The sequence below is a fragment of the Mugil cephalus genome, chromosome 18 (assembly GCF_022458985.1).
Source record: "Mugil cephalus isolate CIBA_MC_2020 chromosome 18, CIBA_Mcephalus_1.1, whole genome shotgun sequence".
Taxonomy (NCBI): domain Eukaryota; kingdom Metazoa; phylum Chordata; class Actinopteri; order Mugiliformes; family Mugilidae; genus Mugil; species Mugil cephalus.
Window position 1 is genome coordinate 22,899,162 of NC_061787.1, and position 21,558 is coordinate 22,920,719.

At 40.8% G+C, this 21,558-nt stretch overlaps 1 protein-coding gene across 15 annotated transcripts in view; it reads left to right on the forward strand.

Moving 5' to 3' along the window:
* The window catches only part of tnikb (TRAF2 and NCK interacting kinase b), an 82,070-nt gene continuing 60,512 nt past the window's right edge, over positions 1–21,558 (forward strand). For 3 of the 15 annotated variants that reach the window (XM_047612246.1, XM_047612249.1, XM_047612244.1), the window contains exons 1-7: positions 3–782; positions 4,409–4,474; positions 17,431–17,487; positions 17,573–17,698; positions 17,943–18,053; positions 18,199–18,289; positions 18,447–18,577. In XM_047612246.1, coding sequence (XP_047468202.1) covers positions 675–782; positions 4,409–4,474; positions 17,431–17,487; positions 17,573–17,698; positions 17,943–18,053; positions 18,199–18,289; positions 18,447–18,577 — 690 coding nt within the window. In that variant the 5' untranslated portion in view covers positions 3–674. Of the gene's footprint in view, positions 783–4,408; positions 4,475–17,430; positions 17,488–17,572; positions 17,699–17,942; positions 18,054–18,198; positions 18,290–18,446; positions 18,578–21,558 lie in introns of all 15 variants that reach the window. The other 12 variants (XM_047612255.1, XM_047612247.1, XM_047612256.1 and 9 more) reach the window with 7 other exon arrangements.

The window sequence follows — 21,558 nt, forward strand, 5'->3', positions numbered from 1 at the left end:
GGACACCAATATCTCCTCTAATATGTCCCTTTGATGTGACATTAATAGGCTTGGAAATGCCCCATGTGGATTTTTATAAAAGCCATTCTGGCACTTGGAACAAAAAAGGGTTTGCCTCTGGCTGACAGTTTTGTTTTTTGACGGACAGCTGTGTGTATCTGCCTATTTTATTTTTTATTTTTTTTACCGTCACACAAGGTGTGTGTTGTGTGTGACATTGTGGGCGTCACTGTCTGTAGCGCAGCCTCCTCACAGGCCACTCCCGGGAAGCGCGCTGCTGTTCTGCGATACAGACGGACTGACCGACGGAGTGCGTTCGCCCTCGTTTGCTTCGGTCGCTGTGCCGTGTCGTTATTTTCCTGCGTCTTTGCACGCCGGTGTCACCCCTACACGCCTGCTCCAGTGTCCACATCGGGGGTCGAGGTGGGGGCACGTAACACCGGATCCATGGCGCCGAGCAGTATGTAGCACCTGGAGCTCCGCGCACATCGCCTCCCTGCTGTGCTCCTCCTCCTCCGTCTTTTCTCCCTCCCGGAGCGCTTGTTTCACCTTTCGGGAAAAAACAGAACCATCGCCTGCACAAGGATTTGGGGATATTTGTGGGGTGGGTGGGGGGATTTGTGTATTTCAAAGGAGTCTGTGTTCATCCCCGCCGCTTTGCACCTTCTCGGTCGATGGTCTTTGAGGAAGCTTCCATCTTGAGTCCCGTATCTACCGAGAGAACCATGGCGAGCGACTCCCCTGCGCGGAGTCTGGACGAGATAGACCTGTCTGCACTACGGGTAAATGTCTCCGTGTGTGTGTGTGTGTGTGTATGCGTGTGTATGTATGTGTGCGTGGATGAGGTGTCTCGGTCTGTATGAGCGCGTGCACGTGAAGCTGTTGGAACACCTGTCCCCCCCCCCCCCCCCCCCCCCCCCCCTTTCCATTTTTATTCCTCGCTTATATATCCTATCCACCCCCCTGCGATATCCTCTGCTTTTGCAGTCGCCCGACCTGTGGTATCTGCGCGTGCATTTATCCTATAATACGCCTATGCATGTAAGGGGGTGTAGTGCTCGTACACGGCGGCCAGTGATTAAGGAGATCAAGCCGAATGCCTCTCACTTCTCTTCTTATACATGTTTTTTCCTTAACATTTTGGACATGATGTAATGAGGCCCCGCTGATGCGCGTGTGCACAACATATACGCGCGTGCACCAGACGGCGTAATATTGGCTGCTCTGTACTATGGGCCAGATGTTGAGCTGCTCACTGTTTGTCACCACGCGCGCGCACAAGCAGACACGCGAGAGCACACACACACTCTCACTCAGAGACACTTATACACACACATACAGAGGCTTCCGGTGCACGCGCGCCTCGCGCACGTGCACTCACTGACTTGCAGATACACTGTGAATAACAGCGACGATAACCTCAACAGGAGCGAGTTCCGCCATTTCGTGATGTTGTGGCGGCAGCAGCATTGCATCGCAGTGGTTGTTTGTGGTTTCTCAGGATGAGACGCGTACAGAGGGAGACAGTACAGGAATGCGTGTGTGTGTGGGCAGACAGACACAGAGAGAGAGAGTCAGACAGTGATGATGATACTTGTGTATAAACTTCGTTATCTGGAATGTAGCAGATGCCAACCAGTTCTAGGTTTCCATGATGAATATGAATGTGTGTGTGTGTGGTTTTGTACTCAGAGCTCAGTTTTTACCTTATGCAACTCAGTCGTACCTGCAGAGGTACGATCAAGTCTGGGCATGATCGACCGGGTGGGACTGCATGTCTGTGTCCACACACACACACACACACACACACACACACACACACACACACACTGGGGTGTCAAATAAAGCCAGAGGGTTGTGAGGAAAGACTGAATGACATGGTAATATTCTTGTAAAAATGAGAATCCTTGCTGTCTCCCTCTGTGCCACAACGCCTAGAAATTAGGTCACCCAGGAGAGAGCTGTGGGGAAACATTTTAGTGTGACGCAAAGCCTGTTGCAAGAGCAGATACTCAACACACACTTCCTGTTGTAGCAGAGCATAAGCATAACACCCCTAATGAATGATCTCCTGTAACCAACTCCTCATGTAGTTTGATGGCCCTCTCCTCTCACCTGGAGTCGACATTCCCCATGCTGACTCCAAGATGTCTCAGGTCACATTCCTCTGATAGACTCAGATTTTTGAGACTCGGATAAGGACGTGACCTTGGTATGCTTTGTTACATCACATCATTTTCAAAATTAATTAATTCAGTGATGAGGAGTTGGTTTTAAAGGTCTTTCTTTATATCTTCTTTATCGTAGACATCTATAAAAGAATCAGGACAGACAGATTACTAGTGATGAAACTGTTACTGAAAGTTGCAGGAAGAAACAATCAAAAGTATAGCCAAGTATTGTCATTCCATCATTTAGTATATTGACTAAGCTTGTTCAATACTCGGAACAGATTAATATGCAATGGGCCCCTGGAAACCAGCAGAAAAGGTTGCCACACAAAACCAGTTCAATTCAGTTCAATTCAATTTATTTATATAGCATCAATAACAATGTCTCAAGCTTATATAGAGGGACCCATCTGCCTAAAGCCAGCCATGTGGAAACAGAGAAGAGAGAGAAAAAGAAGAGCAGGACAAACAAGATAAACAAACTTCTGTCATAGATACATACATAGGACTAAAGGAAACAAATAGAATCTAATAATACGAGATATAACTGATGATCTTATGTGACATTTTGAGAATATAAGAGGAATCATAGGCAGGTTGGAGAATTTTTTATCCAGGTAGGAGTGACAACTGCAGGAGGCCGTGAAGACTGGGCTGGTTGATGAGGCCACACAGATGTAGCAATGTAGCATGGAGCTCCACAGGTCAGATACACAGCACTCCAGGCCAGAGACCCTCACAAGAAGATGGACGGGAAAGAGGGAGGCAGAGTGGTTAGTAATAGAAAAGAAATTATAAGAGATTAGAGGACAGAAGCTTGGTGCCAGAGAAGAGAGAGGAGAGGACATGTCCTCAGTGCATCGTCCCCCTGCAGCCTAGGCCTATAGCAGCATAACTAAGGGATGGTTAAGTCCAGCCCTAGCTATAAGCTTTTTCAAAAAGGAAAGTCTTAAGCCTGACCTTAAACGTAGAGACTGTGTCTGCCTCCCGAACCCAAACTGGGAGCTGGTTCCACAGGAGAGGAGCCTGATAGCTGAAGGTTCTACCTCCCATTCTACTTTTAGAACCTCTAGGAACCACAAGCAGACCTGCACTTGGAGATCGTAGTGATCTGTTGGGACAATATGGTTCTATGAGGTCTTTCAGATGAATGCGTTACCACGGGTTAATCTGATTGAAAATTTTAACGCAGTTAACCAATCTACAGTGCAGAATGACTCTGAATTTCCCTGGCAACACATTTTGGGTAGTTTTCCAAGTAGAGTTACCATTTGCACATGCACAAATGTGCGGTTGTTCCGGTAGTGAAAGGCAGTGGAACCAGCAGATAAAGAAGCTAGACGCTTAGTTAAAAATCAAATTACGTTGCTTTAACTGAGTATCCTCACGTACTGAATCCATGACAGCCAACACTGCACTATGGAAAAATAAAAACTAAATTTTCAGTTGGATCCTCACCAGTTGTGTTTTTTCACTAACCTCCTGTGTGGTAGCCACTGTCACTGACTACTGTACCATCTAACCATATGTTTCACAATGCTGAATCAGCATTTTTCTGATGTGATTGGCGCTCCAAAAAGCAGGCACAAAAAACACAAAAGTGAACTCTTGGCTACACTTGCCCTAGTTCTTTCTTTCAAACCAAGAAACAAAAAAATTCAATTTATCTCCCTTTGAGTTATTTGAACATCATTTGGCCGATGTATCTTAACTTCCAACTTCTCCCTCCTCCTACTCTGGCACAAGCAGCACTTTTGACGAATGACCAGCGGCCTGAGGACTGACTGCATTTAGCCCAAATGATCAGTGAATGATGGGGCGTGACATGACACCTGTCAATCACATACAAGAATTAAATGAATGAAAGTGGACCGGGTACACTGGGGCTGTAAAACAAAGGCCCATTTAGAGATATTCTATGTTTTTCTTTTGACTTTTTGGTGCTGTTTCTACCCTTGGTTTCACCAAAACTTAAAACAATCCGTTGTAAGTTATTTAAAAAATAATTTGGGAGGGCTTAGCCCTGTTAGCCCATTTATACCAGCCATCCCTGATAATAACAATGTAGTGAGACAAAGAGGCTTTTAACAAGGTCATACCTCAGGTATGCAGGTCTCCGTCAAGCTTTTAATGACTGTGTGTTTAAAGGTTAAATTCCACATTAAATCCTAAATAATGTTGTACTATGTCCTTTCTCCCTTCAACTCCTCATTCTCCTCTACTTCTCTCCATCCCAGGACCCAGCTGGTATCTTTGAGCTGGTTGAACTGGTTGGAAATGGCACCTATGGGCAGGTCTACAAGGTAAGAAAACATGCCAAAACAGCTAACATTTACTGTATTGTACCCACATAGGGGAGTTATTTTACAGGAAGACTGAGGTAAAGGTTCCTAATGTGAAGAACTTCCAGACAGTGGAAATATTTAAGTTTGATTTTGATTTAGGTCTGCTATAAAAGAAATGTGTCAACCACATGCTCAGTTCCATCTATTTAAAAAAAAAAAAAAAAAAAAAAAAAAAGCCCAGATAAAAACACAAGCGATCATGTCGGGACAAAAAAATGTAGATAAATGTTTTTAGTGTTAAACAGATTCAGATGTATTGTTACTCGGACCAATAACCCAAAAAAGCAGTTTGAAGTTATGTGCATCTTGCTGTTTGGCCTGTTTGTGTTTTAACTTCCTCAAGATTTGGGCTTTGAATTTTGGAATTACTGTTAATTTAAAGGAAAAATTACAGTGATTCCACACAGCTGGGATAGGCTCCAGCCCCCGTGACCCTCCAGAGGACAAAGGGGCTACAGAAAATTAATTAATTAATTAATTACTGTGATTGCAGGGATTAATACTGTGTCCTTTGCCTTCAACACAAGCTCACATGAACAGTGCCATTAAAACTAAGCTGCTGCTGTGTTTTAGATGCCCTCTGCTCTTTTTGTTTCTGCACCTCACAGGCAAAACAATGTAAAGTTAAACACCAACACCAAAGCAGCTACTGATCTTTACTTTTTAATAAGAGTGTGTACACAGCTGCGACAGTGATATAGTATTTGTCTTCCATAGGTGACATTTGTGTTGAATCAATATGTGCTGCACAGTGTTTTTACCCTAAGAGTCCATCTAACAAAATGGTTCCAGACTTGTAGTAAAAAACAAAATATTTTACTTCTACTTTTTTTTTTTTTTTTTAAATGTAAAAGGCCTAAACAGAAAAAGAAGATTGTGTTTTTGTTTCTTTCTTTGTATCTGGACACAGACCACTTATTGCAGATTTACATTTAGATTTTGGTTCAATCCGTGTTTTTGTCAATATTGTTTATTTAATCAGGCAACATCTTGTATGTAAAAGTCATAGGAAGTTGTTGCGTAAAATCTATCTGGAGAAACGGAACACACCTTTTGAAATGATATCAAACAAAACATGTCTGCACGATGTAGACTGGAGGGGAGTGGACTTCATGCAAAGCAGATGCAAACACAATGTCATAATGTCGAAAACATCATATACTGGAAATATACTTGTTTAAAGATTACATATTACAGGGCTGAGCTTTCAATGGAAGACTCTCTAGGCTATGCTAAAATTTAATTAGATTTAATTAATACGAAGCTCAAAAATTCAACATTTCATCCTGCAAATGTTGGTAAAATGACTGGAAACTAGGAAACTACAAAGAAGCTGTAGGAGCAGTGGAGTGGTTGCGGCTTAGTAGGTCAAGCGGGATGTTTGAAGACCTCTAAAGCATGAAAAGTATGTTTTTTACAGCAGGTATTTAGCTGCAGCCTGTGTGACCTTTTGTGCTCTGGACACAAGGAAGCTTTAGTTTATACTGGATTTGATTAATCAGCGTTCACAGTGGAGTTTCCTCAATCTGATATATTGACTGAAGTACAGAGAGACTCATGCAAGCTTTGTCTGTCAGAATGTTTCCCTTTCATTTTGTCTGGCTGCACTGATTTAATTTATTACATAATAAAAATGAGTTACAATTCATTCAACAGGTTAAACGTTCACGTGTGGACACATCAGAGACCTCTTTTTTTTGTCATGCAAACATTGTGATAGTGATTCACATTTTAGGATATTAAAACAAGCTTACTTAGGATCTATACTCAACTATAAACTGGTTTTGGTTATTGAAGCATTTAGAACAGGACTATGAAGCTCACATTCAGTTACAAACCCGTAAGTGATGCCTCCGCCCTCATTCGTGTCTCATCTTCATCAGAATCCTGGCAGCTGGGGGGCTTTTATTCTGAATCAGCTGCAAACACACAACATAAATAGAAAGTGTTTTGTTTGATTTACCCCAGAAAGCAAAGTCAGTGTTCTTTAGAAGCAGGTCTTGAGATGGTAAATTTCTGCCTGCAGATTCTGATATCACAGCCTTTTGTTCACCAGGCCTCAATGTGATTTTAAAGTATTTACTTCCTGAAATATTTTATACTAAAGTCTGCAATTAACAAGGTTTTTTTTTTTTTTTAATGAATAAGGAGCCAAAAAAACACCAGCTTGTTCCTGCTGATGCTTAGTTGCTGGTATAGTGGAAGAAAACTAACACAACAAAGGAACATTTTAGACAAAATAATAAAATTAAACAAATACCTTGATTTTATTAAGCTGGACACACAAGCAACTAGCAAAGATGTGGTGACAAGAGATTACAAATTCTAATGAAGTTGTAGTGATTGAGACCATTGTTGCCAAATATAGCTGCCCCAGAACGCCCAAAATATTAGTCCAATATTTTGTTTTGTCCTTTGTCCACCATGATTGCTTATTTTAGAACAGACTTTCACTTTAGTTACTACCAGACTATTTACTGACATCATCAAGTCCACAGACAGGGCTCTGGAGCGCTTTGCTTCATGTGCTTGTCACGTGATTGCTATTGTCATGATAGACTAATGACAATACAATAGGCATCCCATCTTCAACCTGGAAGGAAATATGCAGCTAGCTTTAGTTTCAAATCAGCCTCAAATCAAACCGACAAAATAATTCCAGTGCAAACATAAAGTTCCCCAAAGGTTCATCAGCACGACTTTGGTTGCTACCATCAAATTCACCACGCTGATAGCAGGGATGCAGCATCAGGTGGACCAGATGGAATGGTTGCATCCTTAGCTGTTCTTTTTAAATAGAAGAGGAGCTAGCTCCGTTCATACACTAGCGATATTTTATATTGTTTGACTTCAATTAGAGCCTGGAACAGTCGTTACAGACCAACTGTCAGCTACAAAGTGATGCACGACTCTATATGTGGACACTTCATACCTTTAATTTTTTTTTGTTAAGTCAAGATACTTGAAGGAGAAGGTCAGGGTGGATGTAAAGGCCAACTTTACTCAAAAAAACAGCTCAAAAACAGGAGGTTGCTGTTGGTTTACAATTCCTGTCAGCCAGCATAAGTACTAGGTCTGTCCAAATCAAGTTTTTTTTTTTTTTGCCTCTGATACGATAATTTTATTATGTAATATTAAGTATAGGATACTCTTTTACCTTTGATTTGCATTAAATAGGAGGGCTTATATTGTGCTGCACTATATACATTTATTGTTGTTGTTGATGTTTTCTATTTTATTCTGCTCTATTCTGTAAGATCAGTGATTTATAACAAAGATAAGTAATATTAAAATTACAATTTATTATACAATTCGTGTGGCCTGGCAGGCTTGTTCATCCAACTGGAGTTTAAAAAATGTTTAATTTATATTTTAAAAAAAGTGCATCTGCTCCTACTCCCTAAATAAAAAAATCAAACCTTCTTTGTTACTAACTACTGGACTTTTTCTCTAAATCTATTTTAGTATGCATGGTTTCAAGTTTCCAGTTCTAGTGTGTAACTTGCGGTACCTTCCTCCACTCTACTACTAACTTACTTACTAACTCAATACTCAATGCAGTTAAGTAAGTAAAATTATTTCATACTACAATTGAAAATGGAGACAATGATTAAATTACTGTTATTTGTCAGTGTTTGTATGGAACGTATGTGTTTTTTGGAGGGAAATAAAATCAGTCACCTGCAGCTATTGCTGGGGTTCTCTGTGGTTCTGTTGAACGCTGTTCTGCTATGTGGTCTCAGATGATGAGTGGGCAACTTAACTTAGTTGCGCAATCAAGGTCCTGAAACAGAAAAAACATTCATATCCACTTCAGGCAACGATTGGTGTCACGTGTACCACAACAAACCGCAATTCTGTGATGTCCTCCACATGACACTGTCTTAAATGTATGCTATTAATGAGTGTGGTTGGTCTGAACAGAAAGAAACATTTTTGTCAACAGACCTGAACCCACCATATACATACTGGTTACTTTAAAGCCTATCACTAGACTTAATTCTAATTAAAATATGAGTTTGCTAACACTGCATTTAGGTTTCAGTGTGGGGCTTGTTTCACAGAGAAATAAAAATAACTCAGTTGGATAAGTCCTCCAGCCAGTCCACTTAGTTGTGATGTAACTTCACCAGTCTTAGACAATGTGTATAATCTTGGCATCATCAGTTCCCAACGGAAAGACTCCAGACGAACGTTCATCCACAAGAGACTACATTAAGCTGCTACAGCTAAAAGAACTGGAATAGTATTTAGATCTGACCATTGTCTTTCTTGTCTGTTGTTGTTTCTTGTCTTCCAACACGTTCCTTTTGAAAAATAGGTGCATTTGGCAAAAACTTCCTGGGAACACTGAGGTGTCAGTACTTGTCATTAAAGTGAGTCATTACACATAGATGATGAGATTTAAATGTCAACACATAACACATGAAAATTCTAGGATGATATTTTACTTGTTTCAACATTAATTCCTGGAAACACTAGCAGTTCCTTTTAATAAACCCAAGTTTAGAACTCTGTGCTGTTCCACATTATATGCAGAAAAGTATTCAACCTCGAATGCACACGCTTCTTGCTTTAAAATGGAATTGAATTTTTTTTGGCGACCTTTTGCAGTCATTCTTCAAATACCAAATCTGGTAAAGGTTTGGGTTTCTGTCACAAGACAAACGTTATTTCCAGTGGACATGATCAAAGAATACAAGATAGAAACTGTATGTGTGTGTATTTTTGTCTGTGAGTGTGTTTCTGTCTTAATGTGTTGAGGCTTGTATTTAAGTTAGGAATGTGAGGCTTGTCTGAACGCAGGACCTCAGGTGTGTTTTTGCGCCTCAGGCTGCCTCAAAAGGATATTCTGCCCTTTTCTATCTCCAGCCATCCTCCTCCTCACCTACCACCTCCCTCAGTTCTTGCTCTGATGCTATCTTTATCTCTTGCTCCTTGCATGTGTGTTGATTGAAATGCTTTTTCACTGCAACTTCCTCATGCCCTGCTGCCTTGGCCATAATTTCTGTCACACAAACACACACTGTGAGCTGTGTCACCTTTGGGAAATTGTCTGGCCGACTGTCATGTCCGAGGAAGAGAGATAGCAAAACAAAGAGCCTCTCTAAGATGCTATCTCTTTCTCTCATCTTGCCTAAGTTTATCTGCCTCGCCTTTTATTGCTTCATTGTGGTGGATTGCTGCCATTTGTTGTGCAGTCTCAGCAGCACTTCACACACTTGACCTGAGGTCCAAGGAGAAGGTTTACTGGCTTATCTGGATTATAACATTGCTGCGTAAATCCCAGAATCCTCTCAAATTTGGAACCATGGATTGAAGACTTGCCTTGCCTTCTGTACTCGCTCCCATGTTTAGTGTCTGACAAAGGCTCATCAATGACTTTAGCTATAATCAACAAATACAAAATATGTAACATAGCTCCTTCATCATCATCTGCTGTAAAATCCAAACATACCTTTCATGCTTTAGAGGTCTTCAAGCATCCTGCTTGACCTACTAAGCCACAACCACTCTACTGCTCCTACAGCTTCTTTGTTATTTTCCTTGAAGGCATCATCTTCAGTTACTGTAGATGATGCGCCTGTGTTGTCCCTTTTCCTTACTTTTTGACATTATTTTATGTTTAATCAATCACAGTTGACAAACGTCAGCTCCCTGATCATGATTACGGACCTACAGTTGAGGAAATAATTATTTGATCCCTCTCTGATTTTGTAAGTTTGCCCACTGACAAAGAAACAAACAGTCTATAATTTTAATGGTAGGTTTATTCAAATAGTAAGAGATAGAATATCAAAAAGAAAATCCAGGCGATCTCTTTAAATAAAAGACATAAACAGACTTGCATTTCATCGAGTGAAATAAGTATTTGATCCCCTGGCAAAATATGGCTTAGTACTTGGTGGCAAAACCCTTGTTGGCAAGCACAGAGGTCAGATGTTTCTTGTAGTTAATTACCAGTTTTGTGCACATATCAGGAGGAATATTGGTCCACTCCTCTTTGCAAATCAACCCCTAATCCTTAATGTTTCGAGGCTGTCGCTCCTTCCACAGAATTTCTATGAGATTAAGATCCGGAGACTGACTTGGCCACTCCTAGACATTAATGTGCTTCTTTCTCAGCCACTCCATTGTTACCTTGGCCATATGTTTTGTGTCATTGTTGTGGTGGAAGACCCATCCACGACCCATTTTCAGTGCCCTGGCAGAGGGAAGAAGGTTGTCACTCAGGATTTTATGGTGCATGGCCCTGTCCATCTTCCCATCAATACAGTGAAGTCGTCCAGTCGCCTTAGCAGAGAAACACCCCCAAAGCAAAATGTTTCCGCCTCCATGCTTGATGATAGGGATGATGTTCTTGGGGTCATAGTCAGTATTTTTCTTCCTTCAAACACGGCAAGTCGAGTTGATGCCAAAGACCTCGATTTTGGTTTTATCTGACCACAGCACTTTCTCCCAAGACACTTCTGAATCATTCAGGTGATCATTGGGAAACTTTAAATTGGCCTGTACATGTGGCTTCTTGAGCAGGGAGACCTTGCGGGCAGTGCAGGATTTTAATCCATTGCGGCATAGTGTGTTACCAATGGTTTTCTTGGTGACTATGGTCCCAGCTGCCTTGAGATCATTGGATAGCTCCTCCCATGTAGTATTTGGCTGATTTCTCACCTTACTCATCATCAGTAACACCCCACGAGGTGTGATCTTGTGTAGAGCCTCAGAACGAGGTCTATTGATGGTCATTTTGTGTTTCTTCCATTTTTGAATGATGGCAGCAACATCTCTTTCTCACCCAGCTTCTTGCCTATGGTCTTGCAGCCCAATCCAGCCTTGTGCTGGTCTACAATCTTGTCCCTGATGTCCTTAGGCAGCTCTTTGGTCTTGCCCATGGTGGAGAGGTTGCAGTCTGATTGATTGCATGGACAGGTGTCTTTTAAACAGGTGACTGATTGACACAGTTGTCTTTGCTGCAGTTGACATTTATTTTCAGTGTGTCAAAGGAGTAGGAGTATTTAACCAGTCTGTGGGAGTCAGAATTGTTAATGGTTGGGAGGGGTTCAAATACTTATTTCACTCAATGAAATGCAAATCAATGTATATCTTTTATATAATGTGGTTTTGCGAATTTTGTTTTTGATATTCTGTCTCCCATCGTTAAAAGTATCCTACCATTAAAATTATGTTTGTTTCTTTGTCAGTGGGCAAAGTTACAAAATCAGCGAGGGATCAAATAATTATTTCCTACACTGTACGTGCAATGATGTCTATGACTATGTTGCAACTTTATACTGTAAGTGTCCCTTCCTGGGGTATTGTGATTGGTAATAACACGAGGCTCCCAGAATGAAACTGGCATATTGACATGAGTCTATTAAGTAAAACTGAATATGAAATGAAAACGGTCTTTTATAAAAAAGTTTTAGAAATCAAAAACCTACGTTAAAGACAAATCTTGTTTGCAGTCGGAAGTGTCCTGTTAAAAGTCAACCCAATAGTTTTACAATTACATTACATCAGCAAATATTTCCAGTTATAGAACCTTCCTGTAGGCTCACCCCACTGTCAGTAGATCAAATGTTCCGGTGCTTTCAGAGGATTCAGATTATTAGAGAAATATTTGTTAGAATTTGCATAGACTCACTGATTTCGATCAGTACCAACAGTGGCCAGCAGTAAGGCAGGTGTCATTGTTTAGCTCCACACCATATCATTGTTATGCTACATTCACTCTAGCAGCGATAGAACAACAAGCTACATTACATTTTCGGTGGAAGTTGAGGACAGGAACCATCAAGCTGATGACTGGCACTACTTGATGGGCGAGACTGCTGCAGGTCAAAGTTGAACTGGCCTCTGCTTTTTTATTGTACCAATCGTTTATTCCACCAGTCAACACTTCATTGGATTACATCACAGACAATGTCATTAGGCACTTGAGCAACACATTAACGACAAGGCAGTGACATAGCCTTTCTTATTCAAAAACGTCCCGAGGTGTCAGTACTTGACATTAACTCGAGTGATTACTACTGAATAATTACTAACTGGCACATGATTTATGCAATGATGGGCTGAAACTATATTATTTATCATTATTTTCTTAGAACTGAACTGCAGAGAAACATTGACAAGGTTTCAATGGCAACATGCGCACACATATTCTGGGATGGTTGTTCATCAGTGAGAGGGAAAATGTTTTAAGGATTTCCTTTTATTAAACCCAAGTTTCAGCAATAAATCAATGCTGGAACATGTTTTTTTTGTTTGTTTTTTAAAAAAATACTAACATCTGATCTTACTCATTATATATACATTATATATTTCAGATAAAGTGTTCAGCCTTCTAATGTACAAACTGCTTGCTTCCTGTGCTCACTGCTCACATAGAACACCTAGGTTTATGGCTATGAGGTGGCGGTGGAAATACTGCCAGAATTGGCAGGTCCACCACAAGGGCCCTGTGTTTCTCACAGATTAGTACAGGTTCACCCTGAGCACATGTGACAGATGTGAAAAAATCTGGAGAAGTTGTGGAGAATGTTATGCTGCCTGTAATATCGTTCAGGATGATGGTGGGTCAGTGATGGTCTGGGGAGGCATATCTATGGAGGCTGCAAGAATATAACTGCATCAATCTCATACAGTGTTGACCCCCTGTTGTATTTAACTATGTGGACAAATGCAGACAAAAAAAAAAATAAATAACACAAAAAAAGGAAAATGAAGGAACTGATACCACTGACTGGCCCCAACACTCAACTCACCTAAATCCAATAGAACACCTCTGGACGATTATGTAGGACAGCAGTTGAATGAAACACAATCTGCAATGCAATTTCATTTAACTCAAACAATGTGACATCCTTTCATTCCAAAGTCATTACTCAGTCCGTATCATATATAAACACTTTATTTTGTGTGTGGACAGACACCAGGAGTCATTCTACCAGCTTAGCACCAGCTGAACTACCAGAACTGAACGATATATTCGTATTCGTGACAGAAAGTTGCATTGCCTCTTCTTGAGGAACTGATTATGTTACTGCAAAGATTTGTTCAAATCGTTTGGGTAGGCTTTACTTGTTGATTAACAGAAGAGTAACAGTGGGCATACACGTCATCTGAGTGTTGTGGAATTGAATTTGTTTTCAACTAAATGACTGATTGGTTGGGGTACTATCCAATTGCATGTGAAGCTATTTTTTTGTCTGTATGGTTTGATATACACCCCATATTGCCCATGCTGCAGTAAGAATTTAGAGAGTTCTTTTGTTGCAGCAGAAGAAGTTTATGCAAGCTGTTGCTGTTAAAAACATTTTTAACTCTGCCAATAATCATAACACAGTAACTAAACTGTAGTTTCTTCTCCAAGTGCTAAGCATGTAATTCATCAAAGATGGCAAGAAAAGATTTGATTCTGTCTGTTTATTTGTCCTTTTCAATAATTTGAAGGTGTAGCAGAGTTTGGACAGTGTAACAGTCCTGTGTAACTGTCCTCCAACTACTGATAATTATCTGGTCACAGACACTAGTCACGTGAGTTTCTGATAAGCAACTCCCAAAAATATTCCTTCTCAACAGTCTGAAGAACTGCAGCTACTATCTCTTTAGAACACTCCAATATTTCTTTCTTCTCTCTCTTTTTTTTTTTTTATTTTTTTTTAATGTATGCAGGCAGCATAGATGCTATGCAACAGGGAATCAATATATAACCCAAAATATATTCAACACTCAACAAAGTAACTGGTATCTTTGGCTGATTTACCATGTGAACACACTTCACACGTTCTTTCTTTCTAAAATGGAAATAAAATATTTTTCAGAGAGTTCTTCCCAATTTTGTTGCAGAAGTTCCTAGAAATGTGTGGCACTTTTGGGGTGCTTTGCTTTCACAAAACAGCTTCTTAGGGTTAAAGTCTAGAGACTGCGCCGTCCACTCCAAGCTTTCAAGTTTCATGCTTTCCATCTTGTTATTATCCTGAGGTAGTTCTGGTATAGCTTGGATGCTTGAAAGTTTTGTGTCATTATCTTGCTGTGGGATGAACCCCTGACCAACTCCAGAGGATACTGCGTGCTGTTCTAAAACTTTTGACTTGTAGTGTATAGCATGACCTGGATGACTGATGCAAAGCTATGGATGCAGAGTGAGTGGTCTTATTTGTGTTAGAAGAGATTAAGTGTTAGATCTTCACTCAATCTTCTTTTGTCCACAGAATACCACATTCTGCAAAGTGACTATTGTACTTCAAGAGTACTTTCAAAATAATTTTTTGTACAAACCAATTGGGTCATTATTGGCTCATGGTGTTAGTGTACAAGAAATATGTTGACAAATCATTTCACTCTTATGTTTCAAAACTACAGAAATATTTACATTTTTAGAGTTGTTGATTAAACTTAATTATCTGACAACACTAGAACAAAGTTAAGGAGTCCATGATACAAAATGGGAAATAAAAGATGCAAGGCACAAAAATAGAGACAGACGTTGAAATGTGAAAACAAAAACAAAAGACTTTCTGTACTCTGAGGTGATTTCAGCCTGTCAGATACATTCTGTGTCTGATGCAATGCTGAGTAGTCGAGACAGAGTGTGTGTGAATCTGAGCAGCTCACATGTGCAAGTGACCCAGTGTGTGAAATATTATGGCCTCCAAACACACACACACACACACACACACACACACACACACACACACACACACACACACACACACACACACAAACATTGCCATCATTTTTACTTGTCCAACCCCTCATCATTTGTTTGCCCTCACTGCCCAGCCTGTTGCTAGGTTACCATGAGGAAATGGTGCATTTGTGCATATGTGAGTGTGTGTGGTGAGGTGAGGTGCATGAATTTCCACTTTCTCACTTTAACAGCTGCAGTGGTACTGACTCCAGAGTTTGGAGGAGGAAATAGACTGTGTTGGATTCTAGTTCTATGTCAGGGATGCAGGAAATAATTTCGTCTTGAATTTCCTCAGCTGCCTTAGGCCTCGTTCAGATTTTGCATTAATAGCCATCCTGGGCAATCTGATTGAAAGTGGCCAACTTTAAGAATAGCTGGAAACACACCCAGGATGCACTGAAGATACGTCAGGGTAGATATCAGTAAATAAATAATAACTTATTATTATTAATTGAAAAGAGCCAATAAAACAGCTGGTAAAAAATGTATACGAGTTATTATAAGCGTCAATAACAATATAAATTGTCTCTTTATAAAACCCAGTCTGAAGCCTGTTCTGAAAACCTCTAGAGCAAGCATGAAGGTGATGGTGGCAAGGAAACTGGCAACAATTTGCTGAGCCAAAAGTCATTGGGAGTCCATCAATAATCTACCTCGTCTGTTCTTGAGAAATATTATCAGTCATACGGTATTTATTTTTACCTGTTTTATTTATTTATTTTTTGAATCCAGGGGGACAAACAGCCTCTCACATGCACACCTACGGCCAGTTTGGATCACCAGTTGACCTAATGTGCGTGTTACGAAATTAATGAGAGCACACAGAGAAATTTTTATTTTACAGCAATGGTGGCCAGGTTTGATTTGGTCAGTACTTCTGTAACAGTCAATCACAAAAGTCAATCAGACTCAAAATGTTCTCTAGCCACAGATATGTGATCTGGTCCCACGGCCCCAGAGAAAGTACCACCAACGGACTCCTTGCATGATATATAGGCTGGCGTCAACGGCCATCACAGATGAACATCAAGCTACTGGAGCCAGTCGTCCCTCAAAATGGCCAGACGCTTGCTTTTTATTGGCACAACAAAAGGCCCAAGTCTTTTAGTTTCAGCAAGACAGCAAGCTATGATTATTATCATACCATGTGGTTTCAGCCAAGTTACTGCAAAAATGTATGACGTTATCACTTATTGTGACTCAGTATCGCATCAATGGATTTCTAGTTAGCAGGTAAATAAAAAAACCTTCACCAATCGGTATCTATTACATTGTCTGCCATGTCAGATCAGGAAATATGTTTTAAGGGTTGTTATTCCTCCAAGTGGACAACCTGCACAACTATTGTCCATGGTTTCATTGCCTTCTTTTCTTCTGAAACAAGAGGATGTTATCTCCATTCTTAATCCTGCCCACAAAGCTCTTGGTTCAGCTGTTTTTCCAACAGGGAGGACAGAAGATGTGGGTGGTGAGTCACAGGTCTGAACCAAGTTATTATAGTAGCAAACAATCTCCTATTTATCCTCACAAAATACTAAAAGGGGATGAAGTAAATGCAATGAATAAATAAAACAACAATATAATAACATCTGGGGCACAACTAATAAGAATTCACAAGCGTACAACCTGAACCTGAGACAGGCACATGTCTCATGCGGGATGTGAAAATTTAACTTGTGATCTCTTGTGTTCAGCAGAGGGCATTTTTAGAGTTGAGTTAAACTGTGTGAATGGCAAGGAAATCAGTTTAATTGCCAGTAATGCAAATCTGTTCCCTACAGTTCCATCAATGTACTGTAAATTTCTGAACTGGTCCTTACTTGTAAAAGTTCAGAACTTGTTGTGTTTTTTTGGGCTAACTGACAGTTGCTAACACAGCTTAGACTGGTGTTACTGCTGCTATGTTTGCTTACATACTGTAATTCCAGAAGCACAGTGTTGTACATTGGTATCAGGTGTTTCACCAGTAGGAGAAATAAGCACTGCACCAGACAATGCCTGTACTAGTATCTGTATTGGGACATTCCTACTATACATTCCTTAATGGAAGTAATCTGGATCAGGATGGTTCTCAAATAAATAAACAAATAATATTTCCAATGTCTTCCTTTGATATTTAATCTGCATTATGACATACAGATTACTCGATTGTGACTTGTATTAAAGATCCAAATCAGTAACTCGTTTGTTTGAACCTTCCCTTGTCTTTGTTTTCCAGGGTCGCCATGTCAAAACAGGCCAGCTTGCTGCCATCAAGGTCATGGACGTCACAGGAGTAAGTCACAAACATCATTTTTATTCTACCTCTTTATAACACTTACTTGTGCGTGAGCAATTTGCTGCATCTGTCTGTGTTACAGGATGAGGAAGAGGAGATTAAAGCCGAGATCAACATGCTGAAGAAGTACAGCCACCATAGGAACATTGCAACTTATTATGGAGCCTTCATCAAGAAAAACCCTCCAGGAATGGATGACCAGCTATGGGTATGAGTGTTAACGAGTATAGAGATCTGATGTTTTTTTAAACCATCTGAGTAACAAAGATTATATCGATTTTGGGATTTCAAAACAGATAATCCTTTAACATAAGGGCACATATTAGATCCTGGCAGATTAGATCCATAGATTAGATCAAAGATATAGTGTTGTTATTTTTTTTCCAAAACAGTGCATAAGTGGTTGTGAAATATTGTTAATATGCACAGTATGGTTTGTGTGTGCATGCTAGCTGGTGATGGAGTTCTGTGGTGCTGGCTCAGTGACGGATCTGATCAAAAACACCAAAGGGAACTCTCTGAAGGAAGAGTGGATCGCTTACGTCTGCAGAGAGATCCTCAGGGTGAGACACAAAACTAAAACACCAGTTCAGTTTCATCTGAATGGCAGCAGTCTGACGTTCCAAACGAGTAGATATTAGACAAGTAAACACCAATAGAAGCATTGTATAATTTTGCCTTCATAACTTGTGTTCTGTCCTTCTCCAGGGTCTGACCCATCTCCACCAACACAAGGTCATTCACAGAGATATTAAGGGGCAGAATGTGCTCCTGACGGAGAATGCTGAGGTTAAATTAGGTGAGAAGGAATCCACACTCACACAGTTACATCATTTTAAATCGGTTAAAAAGCCACATGACCAGTTTGTCCATGATCTCAAGTTCATATTTGTCACTGGTTTGATAGCATTACACTATAAACATCAATATCCTTTGCTTTTTGTGTGTTTGTGTAGTGGACTTTGGCGTGAGTGCTCAACTTGACCGTACAGTTGGACGGAGGAACACATTCATTGGTACTCCATACTGGATGGCCCCGGAGGTCATTGCTTGTGATGAGAACCCTGATGCCACATATGACTTCAAGGTAGTTAATCTGCATCACCGTCTTCAGCATTTTACAGCATTAAGCTGAGGTTTCATTTAAAGTCAAGTGAGGATGTTTCAAAGACAAAGTCATATATTAACACTGGAGTTAACAATGATCTCCTTTGTCTTGTCAACATTGAGGATCAGGTTGATGACTTTACACCAATCCAGATATTAGAGTTTGTTGTTTCACTTTGTCCCTGTAGGCCAGTTTGGGCAGTATGTCCAAAAATGTATATTACGGTGTTTAAAGATAACCTACCATGATTCATATGCAAATAACCTGCATAGTTCCTAGCCTTTAATAAGCAAATATTGCCATAACAATAATAATAATAATAATAATAATAATGATAATAATAATGATGATAAATTAAGTGATGAAGTGATTACCAGATCATGGACTTCCACTTCCAGTTCTACTTTGACAAGTGCACATTTGTGGAAGGCACTCGTTGTCACCTGACAACGACAAATACTATTTTCTGATTGGCTGATTGGCCAAGGATATTTATTGATTGGTCGATGATTAAGCAGAGAAGCCTGCCTTCATAGATTACTAATCTCTTGTGTGGCGAGTTTTGTCATTTTTCGGTGTGAGAGCGTGTGAACCTATTGAAATGTGTCTGTGTGAAACTTGAGAGCCCTGCTTAAACACGTTTAAAGTACTATGTCTGTAATGTCAAGCAGCGCGACCGGCTACTGCAATAACTGTTGCTGTAGTCTATTCGCAACATTTTTTGTCATTCATAAAACACTAAAATCGGGGATATTTTCGGGGACAGCTTTAGATGGGGGAGAACTTTCAGCACACTTCACAGTGACACAGTCACACGATGCGTGTTTAGAAGCGCTGCATTGAAAATGATCCGGGCGGTCTCGTGGCGCAGGGTGTAATCAAATGCACCAGTATGCCGGTAAATTGAAAATTCATATCATAACGAAAAAAAGTACCGGTATTCGGTATGAACCAGTATACCGCCCAGCCCTACTGAGAACACGGCCTTGGGGGCAGCTGGTGTTGAGGGACATGATGCTAAAGAAGTTATTGTTCACACATACAGACTGGTTTCTGTTGGTCAGGAAAACCAGTAGTTACATAGGGGGGTGCCATGGCCCAAGTGGTCCCATTTGCACACCAGATGATGAGGGATGATCATGTTGAATGCTGAGCTGAAGTCCAGGAACAGCATCCACACTTGGGGCATTTTATCCTCCAGTGTTCCAAGCTGAAATGGAAGGCAGAGGAAATGGCATCCTCTGTGAAGTGGTTCTGCTGATACGCAAACTGGAATGGGTGGAAAAATGGTGGGGATTTGGACATGATGTGGTCCTTCACCACCCGTTCAAAGCGCTTCATAATGATGGGAGTCAGTGATACAGGACGGAGGTCATTTAGGTTACTGGCGTTGGATTTCTTAGGTACTGGTATTATGGTGGCAGACTTGAAACATGAATGTGTGTTGACTTTCCTCAGGGTCCCCCGCATAACCACAGTTTTAAGTCTCAGTGCTTGCTTGTCAGGGTGAATGATAGCTTTCTTGCATGGGTGGTGTTTGATTGCTCAAACCACCCGAAGAACTGATTCAGTTCACTGAGGAAGCTAATGTTGTCCTGACGTGGGGAGGGACGGCCTTGTAACCAGTGATGGACTGGATGCCCTGCCACAGGCGTCTGGTGTTACTTGGTTTCCTGGAAAAAAAACACGGATTTAAATGCGCTTTGCTACCTTGATGGTGTGGTTCATGTTGGCTGTGCTGCTCGTACCTTGGTCATCCATGGTTTATCATTGGCCCTAGTTATGAAAGTCTTAGTACAGTGACATCTTTTGCACACTTCAGGATGTACGCACACGCAGTCAAAGCATACTCCTCAATGTCTATATTCAATTCAATTCAATTCAGTTCGATTCAAATCATGTTGTTTGTCCCCACAAGGCATTTTAAAAGGGCATGTCAGCAGCTTCGTCCTCAGCTTCGTCCTGCAGCCCGGATAACAGAGTCTGCGTCCTGAGGGAAGCCACTAAAATTCAGGACACAGAATGTGGGAGGAATTGTGTCCTGCGTGCTTTCTCTGTTGTCTGACACAGGACAGTGAGGCGACGAACAGGCTGGCCGATGATTTTAGAGCAGACCTTCACCGGTTCAACAGACGGTTTCTGTACTGCAGAGTAATGGGATGAAACCAACATGTAAAGGAGTGAAAGCATAATAGAATGTTGTGAGAATGTTGTTAGTGACTCCAAAGGAGTTTAGTATATACTAGGGCGGCACAGTGACTCGGTGGTTAGTGCTGATGCCTCCCAGCGAGAAGGTCCAGGCTCGGGCCTTTCTGGGTAGAATTTGCATGTTCTCTCTGTGTCTGCGTGGGTTTTCTCCAGGTACTCTGGTTTCCTCCCACCTTCAAAGACATGCTTGTTAAGCTGATTGGTGACTCTAAATTGACCCTAGGTGTGCGTGTGAATGGTTGTTTGTTGGTTGTTTGTTAGCACTACAATAGGCTGGCGACCTGTCCAGGGTGTACCAGCTGGAATAAGCTCCAGCAACTCCCGCAACCCTAGTGAGGATTAAGTGGTATGGGAGATGAGATGAGTATATACTATCGCTGATGGCACTTCTTTAAAATTTCCTCTGTGTTGGAGGAAAACCTCAGCACATTGTCTAAAGCCTCTTTCACACTGAGCGAAAAACTTGGGTCGCCCCGGGATTTTATCGGCTTGGCTCGACACGGCTTCTATGTGAAGAGGAATGCTGCGTCGACACAGGTTTTTTGTTCTGATGTTGATGTTTCTGGCTGTTACATTGTGATTTGTCACTTGACAGCCTGACAGACTGTATCATTGTAGAAGAAGTTTTGATCTACTCCCATGAAGACCGATCTCTGAAGGGCAGAGAGTTTTGTTCATTTTTTTTAAATCAAACAAATCAAATGTGTTGTTACACAATTGTTAATGGAAGCGCATAGGTTAATTAGTCCTAT